The following is an 11,337-nucleotide window of genomic DNA, read 5'->3' on the forward strand; positions in this document are numbered from 1 at the left end:
CCTTTTCCCCGGAGAATCTTCCATGTTGATGTGTCTGTGAAGGTGACAAGCATGGTGAGGTGCAGTGTGATGAGCCTGGAGTCTTGCAAGATTTCCGGCTGCAAACAATGGAGTAAGATTAACACTCATGCCCATGATCCCACGCATGTACATCCTACACTGCACAGCTGACTCACACCGGAGTCCACACAATATATTCTAGAATTCCCCGGTCCAAAGGCTGCCGAGAACAGAGAACCGAGCATTCCTGGGAGACAAGGCCCCAGGTTGCCTCACTCTGCGCTTACAGCTGTAGCAGAGGACAGCTGCAACACAGACTAATGGGGTCTTGGGCGACAACCTTTGGCCTTACTATTTACTGGCTGTGTGATCTTAAGAGAAGTTTCTGTGCCTTGGTTTCCTTAGCTGTTGACCTGGGACAGGAATGCTTTCTTCCTGGGGCTTTGTGAGGAATAATGGCTTACTGCACACAGAAACTGACAACAGTGCCTGGTTCATAGCTCAACCCAGGTTCTGCTGCCGCTTTTTGTAACTGTGATGCTTTTCCTGTTTTGCAAGAGTAAGCCAGGCAAATGTGCAACTCCTCTCTAGGCTCAGAGACCTGCAGTACGCAGTATAGTATAGAGCTGCCCAATGGGGTGCTGGAGATGGAACACAGGTCCTCTGAAGAGCCGCCAGCACGCTCCACTGCTGAGTTATCTCTGCAGCTTGTTCTTAGGTTTTCAAAGAAGGGCCTCGTGGCAGAGATCGATTGTGGAATGCAGTGTGTGCACACATGCGCGTGCACACGACTAACCTGCCTGCTCGGGCCTGAGGCACTCTGGTGGGAATCTTGGAGTTCTAAGGATGGGGTATAGAGTGTGAAGATCCCTGCTCTGTACCTCGATGTCTCACTGTTCAGCTGTGAAGGGTGCAGCTTGCTACTGGCTCGTTGCCTTGGCAGGGCTGTGGCAAGAGTCATCCATCACTCCCTCAACATGATCACTGGGGGATTTGGGGACACTCACTGTGCTGATCACCTGCAAGCTCTGGCTCCCCAGGGAGACGGCAGCTCACTGTCTACTCACATCCTGCCCTCCTCTGTGTACAACCTGAGAGTGGCCACAGGACCAGGCTGTGAGGTTGAGCTCGGGATCCTCCTGGACTTTAGAAGTCCTCAGGAATTTCCCAGCTAGGAAAGGTGGCCTCCTTTTCTCTGAGGTCAAGACAGGACAGGGTCAGAGTTTGAGGTCAGAACTGCTGGCTATGCGATGACAGGAAGAGGAAGGGACAGCTGCCATGCTTTAGAATGCATTCTAAAATGGCTCTGACTCAGCTTGTCACACGCAGGTGTATGAATGTGTCTCTTTAGGCTACTAACAAGGGGCTTCCTTAGTTGTGCAAGAGACAAGAATTCATTACACCAGAACGGGAAGGAGGACAGCTTCCTGACTGTTGAGCTAGTTTGTGTTTTGGAGGGAGGTGGAGGTTACGCATGTGCGGTGTAGTGTACATGTGGTGTGCTGGTATATGCATCTGTGCATGTGTGTAGAGGCAGGATGGACATTCAGTATCTTCCTCTATTGTTCCATCGTACTTTTTGAGACAGGGTCTCTCACTGAACCCAAAGATCAGCATTTTAGTTAGGCTGGCTGGCCAGCTAGTTCCTGGGATCTGCCTGTCTCTGTTCCCCATTGCTGGGCTTATAGGCTCTCATGGCCATGGCCAAAGTTCATGTGTTGAGGATTTAAATTCAGGTCCTCTGGCTTGTACAACACTCTTACTCACTCAGTCACTTCCCTGTCCCTGAAGAGGGTTCCTTGGTGTGGGAGACTGTGGCAAATGTAATCAATGTTCAATATGTGCTCCCAAGACGGGGTCACAGTAACCAGAGCATCTACCCTGCTCACATCCATCTCAAGTCAATTCTCTGCTAGACTGCTGAAGGCATAAATAAAGAGCAAACCAGGTGTACACAGACTTGCTGGGTTGAGTCTGGGGGTTTGGTTTACCTTGAGTTGTTCAAGAAGCTCACAGCAGTACCACAGGATGTTCTTGATCTGCTTAATCCACAGCAGAGTGAGGTCCTTGGAAAGAGCCAGGGACACGTACCATATCTACAGGACACAAGAAGAGCAGGAGTGTGGGCAGTGATGAGGTAGGGCTGTCTGCATGAGTAAGTGGAAAGCAGCATGTACTTTAACACTAACCCCCGAGATCAGAGTCCAGAAAAGGCAGTCACTATCTTGAATAAAAGGCAGGAGCAAAGCACGGCTTTGTAGATGGGGACCAAAGCATCGTTCATCCACCCAATCCTCAACTGCTTATCTGTGTGATCCCCTGAGCAGGACCTTTCAGACCATGGAAGCGAGCCTTCTAGAACTCGTGAGAGACTCTCAGCTTGGTCCACTCACCTTTGGCTCATTTTCTGCGTCCATGCTGCTCAGGATGCTACGGCACAACTTCTCCAATCTCTGCAGGGGCAGAAAAGCTGGTTATGAATTCTCCAAACTAATCAAAACATGAGAAAGAGGGGACTACACGTTTGGTGGGCACCTGAAGCATGCAGGCAACATGTCAGGTGGTTCATATGTGCACAATCATACTCAGTACCCTCTTAAGAGACATTGACACTACAGATACAAATTACAGGCAGGTTTCAAACTGGTGCCTTACAGAACTCATGGGTCCTAGAAATATGTTTTTATCTTTCTGTTTTTCAAGATGGTTTCTCTACATAGCCTCTGACCAGTCCCCTGGATGTGAGGCTTCCTTTCTTGCGCACAGTCCTCTCCTTGCCTTCTGGCTTTTCTCGAAGTCCTGCTACCAGGTGACTGTGTCTTTTTTGAACTCAGAGCCCTTAGCCCCTGCCCTCTGCATGGCAACCCACTGGCCAGCCTGTGCTGTCTCGACACTGACCCTCTCTGAATTCCTGGGATGCCAGGAATTGCAGACCCTTGGATCTTCTCTGCCTCATTCCTGGGAACTGGATCATTGTTTATACCTCCTTGCTCCCACTGGGATGTTTTTGGAGACCCATTGGCTATTCCTAACCAGCTATTGTTGCAGGACTACCAGCTGTTGGCCATAGAGCTGGAGGTGCAAGACCATCAGACACGTCCAGGAAAGGATCAGGTGCTTTAAGCCCTAGGGAGTCGACTTGGCTCCACCTCAAACAGCATTTTACCAGGTCCAAGCAGCACCTGATGGTTCCACAGAGCCTGGACAGTGAAGTGAAACAGCCAGATACTCCAGGATGTGACCAGCACCCCAGCTTTCCCAGGTCCCCCCAAAGATGAACGATGCCCCCAGGTCAGAAGGAAGTAGTCTTGAGAACATGGCGTCCTCATCTCTGCCTCACCTGCTACCCCTTTCTAACTCCTCACCTCTTTGTGATAAAAATGGAGAAATGTTAGCATTCAGGCATCTGTACTGGCCTAGCTGTAGGGTCCTGATGGGATATGTCCTCTGCGGCAGCCGCTAAGAGCACCTCCTCTGCACACTCACTATGTTCCCTTTTAAAATGTCCCTGCCCACCTCCCACTCTCTCTCCCTCTCTGCCTGTCTCTCTCCCTCATCTCTCTCTGCCTTTCTCTTCTCTTCTGCTGCTCCTGTTCCCAGGGGCTGGTTTCCTCCCTGCCCTCCCCTCTTCCTACATTCCCTTTCCCCTAATAAAAACCCCTCCACATGAACTCTGCTGCATGGCCTCTCTCTCTTGTGCTGTTTTTAAAGTTACAACAGGGTGTGCTAGTTTGAATGTAACTGACCCCACTCTCATAGGACGTGTGGCCATGTTGGGGAAGTGTGCCGCTGTGTGTGTATGTGGGTGCTTTGAAGTCTCATTTGCTCATTTCCCTCAGTGTGATAGTCAGTTGACTTTCTGCTGGCTTCTGCTCAAGACGTAGCACTCTCAGCTCCAGCACCATGTCTGCCTGCAGGCCGCCATGCTCCCCATCATCATGATAATGGGCTGAACCTTTGAAACTGTAAGTGAGCCAGCCCAGTTAAATGTTTTGTGTGTGGGAGCTGTGGTGGCCATGGTGTCTCGTCATAGCAACAGAAACCCTGACTAACACAGGGCTTACCTCATTTAGTTTAATTTAGTTTTTAACTATGACACAGGGCTTACCTCATTGTCCTCTTTAGTTTTGTATATGAACAGCAGTTTCCTGGCAATCTTAAAAATACAAAGTGCACTTCTTTTACTGGACCCAGAGTCATCTGTGTTAAAAAACTCATCAGTCTCTCTCCTACATAGGGAAGGGTCAAAATAAAATAAAATAAAAAGACATCCTTAATCAGGAGCACTAAGCAACAGGACCGCTTCTCGAGCACCATGAGGGAAAACCGATTCACTTTCTGCCCATCAGCAGTGGACAGAAAGCGTGTGGTGGAGTTGCTCTCACCTGAGGTCTCTGTGCAGTCGCCTCCGGCAGAGGAAACCGCGGACTATGGCCTGAATGATCACCACTGAGCGCTCCCGCTCCTTCTGCTCCAGCCTTTCTTCTCGTGCCTGCCGCGCTCTGTCAATGAACCACGCTCTGGAGGTCTGAGATACAGTGAACATGTTTGCAAACCGGCAAGAACCCTGCAAGGACAAGAGGAGCTGGTGTAGGGCACCTGTGCACACACGGGTGGGGCTTGGATGCAAAGGGCAGGTGGTACCTGGGCAGCAGCAGAGGTGCTTAGCAGCCTCCATCCCCCACAGAGCTCATGGCTCTCCTGATCCAAGTCTCAACTTCCTGCCAGCTCCTGTCACACCACCCACAGAGAACAGAGATTCCATGGCTTAGGGGAAATTTCACATTTTCTTAGGGGCAATCGCAGAGCTTGGTGGAGAGCAGAGAATCTTCCCTATCCAGAGAGCGCCGTTTAACTCCATGTGCAAAAAGGTTCCTAGACATTTGCTTTCTCCACTACGTTCCCCATACTTAGAAGGCAATAACACAGCCACCTTCCATCGTGGCAGGGAAGACTTGAAGGAAGAAACCTATGTTGTCATCACTTTGGTCACCCATTCACACCTAGGCCCAGCAAAACATTGGGAAAAAAAGTTAAAAAAAATTATTGCAGGCGGTGGTGGCGCACGCCTTTAATCCCAGCACTTGGGAGGCAGGCAGGCGGATCTCCTGAGTTCGAGGTCAGCCTGGTCTGCCAAGTGAGTTCCAGGACAGGCTCCAAAACTACAGAGAAACCCCGTATTGAAAAATCAAAAACAAAAAACAAGCAAACAAAACAAAAGATTATTATTTAAAAGTGTTTAATTACGTTTCATCTCAGCAAGAATGAATAAGCAAGTGTGTATGTGTATAGACACATACTGGAGCCACAGTGCACACCCCTCATGCCTGTGGGAAGATCAGAGGACAAGGTATGACTCAGTTCTCTCATTCTACTACGTGAGTCCTGCAGGTGGAGGTCAGGCTGCCAGGCTGCCAGGCTGCCAGGCTGGGCAGCAGGCCCTCACTGCTGTGCCAATTTGCTGGCAATTTAAAAAAGTTATCATTGTATATATGTGTATGTGGTGTTTGTGTGGGCAGGCGTATCAGTGTGCATGTGTAGCGATCAGAAAACAATCAGAGGGGTTGATTTTCTTTACATGGATTTTGGGGCTTGAAATCAGGCTGTCGGATCTGCAATCACCTCTACCCGAGCCACCCGCACCCCAACCCCCAATCAGCCGCAACGCTACCCCTGAGCCACCTGCACTCTACCGCCTGGTCCTTCTGCTCCTCTACCTGAGGCAGCTCAGCATCCCAAGGTCTTTCTTTACAAATTACATTTATTGAGGCTAAAGAGCTGTCTCATGGATTAAGAGCACTTGCTGCTCTTGCAAAGACCCAGGTTTAGTTTCCAGAAGCCACGAAGTAGCTCACAACCACCTGTAACTCTAGTTACAGAGATCTGATGCCTTCTTCTGGCCGTGCAGGTGTTGCACACTCATGATACACATCCACACATTCAAGCAAAACACTCAGATACATAGATTGATAAATCTTTTTTAAAAATACATTTAAAAATGACATTTCTATTTTGTATGTGTATGCACATGAGTGTATGTGTGTGAGTATGCGCACAGATGGAATGTGTGTAGGTTAGAGGACAGATGCAGGAGTCAGTAGTCTCCTTCCACCATGTAGATTCCAGGGATCCCACTCAAATGTCAGGCTGCTCCACAGATGCCTTTGTACCCACTGAGCCATCTTGCAGGCCCCCAAGGTCTTTTTTGTTCTTGTATGTGTTACATGTTCCATATGAATCGAAACATGTGTGCATATGTACATGGAGGACTGACACTTATGTCTTCCTCTATTACTCTCCATTTTATTTTTATTTTTTTTTTTTAAATATTTTCTTTTTTTTTTTTTAATATATATTTATTTATTTATTATGTATACAATATTCTGTCTTTGTGTATGTCTGCAGGCCAGAAGAGGGCACCAGACCTCATTTCAGATGGTTGTGAGCCACCATGTGGTTGCCGGGAATTGAACTCAGGACCTTTGGAAGAGCAGGCAATGCTCTTAACCACTGAGCCATCTCTCCAGCCCCCTCCATTTTATTTTTTAATGTAGGGTTTCTCACTTGAGCCCACCGCTCACAAATCACATGATCTACCTATTTTGAATTGCCCTCAGGAACACCATTTCTGCCTCTGAAGTGCTGGGATTACAGTCAAGTGCCACACTTGCCCAGCACAGGTGGATTCTGGGAACCTGAATTCTAAACCTCATGTTTGCATGGCAAGGGCTTTTTCCACCAAGCATATTTCCAGCAGCCATGACAGCCCATTTAATCTGGATGGGGGGGCTGGAGAGATGGCTCAGTGGCTAAGAGCATTGCCTGCTCTTCCAAAGGTCCTGAGTTCAATTCCCAGCAACCACATGGTGGTTCACAACCATCTGTAAAGAGGTCTGGTGCCCTCTTCTGGCCTTCAGGCATACACACAGACAGAATATTGTATACATAATAAATAAATAAATATGAAAAAAAAAAACTAAAAAAATTAATCTGGATAGGGGACACTACATATCACACTCTGCGGCCAGGCCACACAGGGGAACTGCTCTCGTCACTAACAGGTGCTGTGCAGGGCAGAACACCAAACAGTACAGGATCACTAGTAATTGTTTTCTGCCCCAAGCGGGTGGCTTTGACTGACAGCATTGACCCATGGAGCCTCACAACTGGGTGACTTCTTTAGCAATCCCCAAACACGGCTTCATCAGCCCAGATGACTAACGCAAACCCGGAGTTTTGGAAAAGCATCTTTCATCAGGTTAATTCACCCAAAGTAGCAGCCACTTTGAAACACATCTAGAATAAAAAGGTGGAACTAGATTCCTGTCACATGAACATACATCCAGGGACCGCTAGCCCTTTCCTCACCTGACTCACGCCTGTCAAATGACACTAGGGACTTGCCAGCATGCTGGGCTATCTATCACCGGCAACACTCAAGGAAACATTGTTCTGTGCAGGCTAGTCAGACACACTACCACAAAGTTCTACAACAGCCAGTGCCATCAGCAACTACTGAAACAGACCAGCATAATCTGCTAACCATAGGGAAAGAGCTAGAACTAGAGAGGCAGAAAGCCCCAACTGTTCCCTCTTCTGCCAGGCCCGGAAGCTCACCTGAGAACCTGCCTGTACAGCGGAGATGCTAGGTGACCATCAGTGACCTCGCAAGCCTCTGGTTTCAGAGGAGTTGGTTTTCTGGCATAAGAAAAAATTAGAATTAATATTGTTTTGTAGGTGTGGCATCCCAATGTTACTAAGTGCAAGTAATATAGTTGATTGATTTTAAAAACCGTTTAGGGACCAGAGAGATAGCTCGGCAGTTAAAAGCATTTGGGTGCTCTTCCAGAGGACCTGGGTTCAAGTCCCAACACTTACATGGCAGCTTACAGCTTCTGTTAGTCCAGTTCCCGAGGATCCAACACCCTCTACAGTCACACATGCAGTTACAACACCAATGCACATAAAATTAACTCATTAAAACAAGCCCTCTAAATCTACTGAAGTCTCCTCTAAATGTGACACTACTTCAAAAGTAACTCCAAGAGGTTACAATGTTAAAAGACAATCACCCTTCACATTTTCAATGCTCTGGAAAAATGTTTATGCCTCAGAAGTGCAAGGACGGCTGCCTGGGAGAGCACAGGCTTGCACTTCTCAGTGGAAGGGCGAGAAAATGTGCACACTGGAGACCACACTGCAATGAAACAGAGTTGAGGCCTCAGGTCTGATCTCTAGCGTGGTAAAAGGGTCAAAAACAAAACAAATTGGCCATTTTGTGTTGTGGGATTATGAGGAGCCTCCCCCCCCCCTTCACAGAAGAAGTACATGATGGGTCTGAGTCTCACACACAGCAGGCACCAGCCCACTCCTCCCACCTCTGGCTCTGTCAACCCTACTCATAAAGGGTCCCAGAGTTTTCTGCCTTTGATAATCAGGTTTGATGCTTGTCATGAAAACAGACATGTGTGTACCATGGTTCTTCGGAGCTGTTAACAGAGCCCAGATGTATTGTTTTTACAGACACAAAAGGATTTTCTTTTTCGCATTATTTTCAATTGTGTGTCTGTCTGTGAGGATGTAAGTCCAGTGCCCAGGAGGGCCTAAAGAGAGTGTCAGATCCCCTGGAGATGAGCCATGTGATGTGGGACTAGAACTTGAGTCCTCTTCAAGAGGAGCAAGTGCTCTCAACCACTCATCTCTCCCCAACCCGTTTATTATTTTTTTCTAATCATCCCATCTGCAGCATTAAGCTGTTTCCCTATCCCAGATGAACTAAGGTTTGTCAGACCCAGCACTTGGGACCACAAACCCCTGGGCCTATTGTTGAAATGATGAACTGTCAAGCTCCTGAGAGGTGTGAGCAGGGCTCAAGGCTCGACTACAACACCAAGTCCTCTCCTCAAGATGATCCTACTAGCGGCTGCAGAGCTGGCTCAGGGCTGTGAGTGCCGGCTCTTCTTGCAGAGAACCAGAACTCAGTTCTAGAAGATTCAATGCCCTCTCCTGGTCATGGGCATGCACATATATACATGCAAGCAAAACACTCATACACTTAAAATAAAACTTTTAAAAATCTTTAAAAAAAGAATAAAGAGATCCCTAGTAGCAGGCAGGACAGAGGAGCAGCAGGCACGCCCTCCCAGTGGAAAAACAAATGGCTGCACACAGACTGTACCTGACAGTGCTCACTTCTCCCCAGGACCTCCCAGGCTCTGATCCCTTTCTTGGGATTATTCCCATGAAAAAAAATCTTATACACGGCTTCTATTTACACTGCACAATAGTCTAAGTGTGCGGTTTTCTTCATTCTCTCCTATACCTCCTCACTTGCACAATCCAGGAATCAAGACTCACGACTGAGTAGTACGTCCTCATTCCCAGAAAGTCACAGAGAAACACAGCAAAGACTGTGACAGAGAGGACTCAGATCTGAGAAAATGGCCCTCAGACCTTTCTAGTCCTGATCCTACCTCTTATTTTACAGTCCCTTGAGTACTCTAGGCCCTTGTTTCCTGAGGATAATAACAATACTCAATCTCAGGGTTGCTAAAGGAGGGCATGGGACATTTGCCCTTCTTAACCTTAATTTAATCACTGCGCTGTTGAGATTAGGAATGAAAGGGAAAATATTAATAACTGGCAATTGGAAGTTGATCATATCTAAGGAAACCTTACTACATTGTCCTTACAAAGCTTAGAATCTGATTAGGGAAATAAGAGGTGTACAGGAAGGGAGTTTAGAAAACAATAAGTTGGTAAGGATTCAGAGCATCTGGAAGGGAAAATAAGTCCTCTAAGTGTCTCACCTAACAAGGACGGCAACACTGTGAGAAGATCAATTCTTGCCACCCCACCCCCAAGACTTAGTCTGGGTTATACAATTAATAAGTGTCAGAGCCAAGCTTTCAATGCTAACAGACAAGATTCAGACTCTGCGTTACCTCTATATACCTAGGCAACCTGCTTAAAACCCAGCTACTCTGGATGGGACTAACTTCAAAGAGAGACGTAAAACCGCATAAGGGTACAGACTGTGTAGTAAAATGAATACATACTGCTGGAACGATTTTCCTTTCTGATAGAAAAAGCTAGGTCGTCAGGCTTAATGGCCACCTTTTAAGGGCAGGTCACAAAACAGAAACTGTACGGATGTTTAACTTGCCCTTCCTTTACATCGGCCTTATCCTATTAGGTTACAATACCCCAATTTTAAAAGCTCAAGAATAGGCAATGGGTCTTAATGAAACCATTTTTAGTTCAAGAATAAGCAATAGGTCTCAAATAATCCAAGGAATGGCTCATAGAAATCTACAGCGAAATGCAGAGAGGGCACAAAACTTGACTGTGTCCTCCGGGTTCCTGAATTTGAACCCCAAAGGAATTACTTACTGGCAAGTCAAACAAACAAGATTCAGGATTCCCCCACTTACAGAATGGCACCATAAAGAGAAGCTGAGAATGCCAGGCTCCTTTGCGGCTAGGCATTCGGTCAAAAATAGGGTCAAGTTTTTCTGTATTAAGAACTATCAGGAGCCACTCTAAAATGTATTATAAAACAATCTAAATGCTCCATTTAAAAAGGAGGAAACTCAGGGTCAGAGACGTGACTGGATTTACCCAAGGTCACACAGCCAGCGCACAGAACTCAACTCCATTTCGGGTGCCTCCAAAGGCCCAACATCAACAACGACAATAACAAGTAAGTCTCGTCCATAGATAGTTGGCTATTAAGGCCAGTTGCCTCCAACAAGAAAATTGATGGAAAGGGGCCACGGAGAGATCCCTGGATCCAAAAAGTCAGCCCCCAGAACCTCCCCTTTCGACTTCACTAAGCCAAGACTCGGCCCCCAGACAACCTCCCTCAGTCCTCGGTCCCGCCACCCAGAGAATCGACCATCCTGTTTCCACTTGCTACCCGCAGGCCGGAGATCTTTATCCGTTCGAGGCCCCCACGCTCCGGGTCCGGCCCGCAGATGCCGCCGCCTCAGCCCGATACCCCCGAGTCCGGCCAGACCCGGGGCAGCGGCCGAACCCCGGCCGCCATCTTGCCCCGGGTGTTGTGCTCCAAACTCCGCCTAGAAGCAATTATACAGTTCCGAGAAACAATGGTTCCGTACAGTTTCTTGGCCCGGGAAAGAAAACCTCTCTCCATCCTGTCCTCTTCTTTGGCAGACAAAAATAAGAAACATCCAGAAGTAGGATAAATATCTGACTCAGCCATGGGGAAGTGGAACCCACCCGAGAGGGAGTGGTTGAATGGCAAAGAGTGCTCATGTTGGGCTCCAGAGGACACTTTAAGAAGAGTCCCTCTGCGGGGCGGAAGTGGGGTGTGGA

At 47.8% G+C, this 11,337-nt stretch overlaps 1 protein-coding gene across 2 annotated transcripts in view; it reads right to left on the reverse strand.

Annotated features, from left to right (window-relative positions):
* The window catches only part of Ube3b (ubiquitin protein ligase E3B), a 54,395-nt gene extending 43,104 nt beyond the window's left edge, over window positions 1–11,291 (reverse strand). Inside the window, exons 1-7 of one of the 2 annotated variants that reach the window (XM_041647857.1) lie at window positions 11,242–11,291; window positions 7,618–7,698; window positions 4,386–4,567; window positions 4,109–4,229; window positions 2,394–2,453; window positions 1,992–2,096; window positions 2–98 (exon numbers count right to left, since the gene is read on the reverse strand). In XM_041647857.1, the coding sequence (XP_041503791.1) occupies window positions 2–98; window positions 1,992–2,096; window positions 2,394–2,453; window positions 4,109–4,229; window positions 4,386–4,546 (544 nt within the window). In that variant the 5' untranslated portion in view covers window positions 4,547–4,567; window positions 7,618–7,698; window positions 11,242–11,291. Of the gene's footprint in view, window position 1; window positions 99–1,991; window positions 2,097–2,393; window positions 2,454–4,108; window positions 4,230–4,385; window positions 4,568–7,617; window positions 7,699–10,918; window positions 11,060–11,241 lie in introns of those variants that run through there. The other variant, XM_041647848.1, reaches the window with a different exon arrangement.
* Window positions 11,292–11,337: the final 46 nt, after the last annotated feature.

Source organism: Microtus oregoni, unplaced genomic scaffold (genome assembly GCF_018167655.1).
Source record: "Microtus oregoni isolate MIOR12 unplaced genomic scaffold, Mior012 000003F_ref0000135, whole genome shotgun sequence".
NCBI lineage: Eukaryota > Metazoa > Chordata > Mammalia > Rodentia > Cricetidae > Microtus > Microtus oregoni.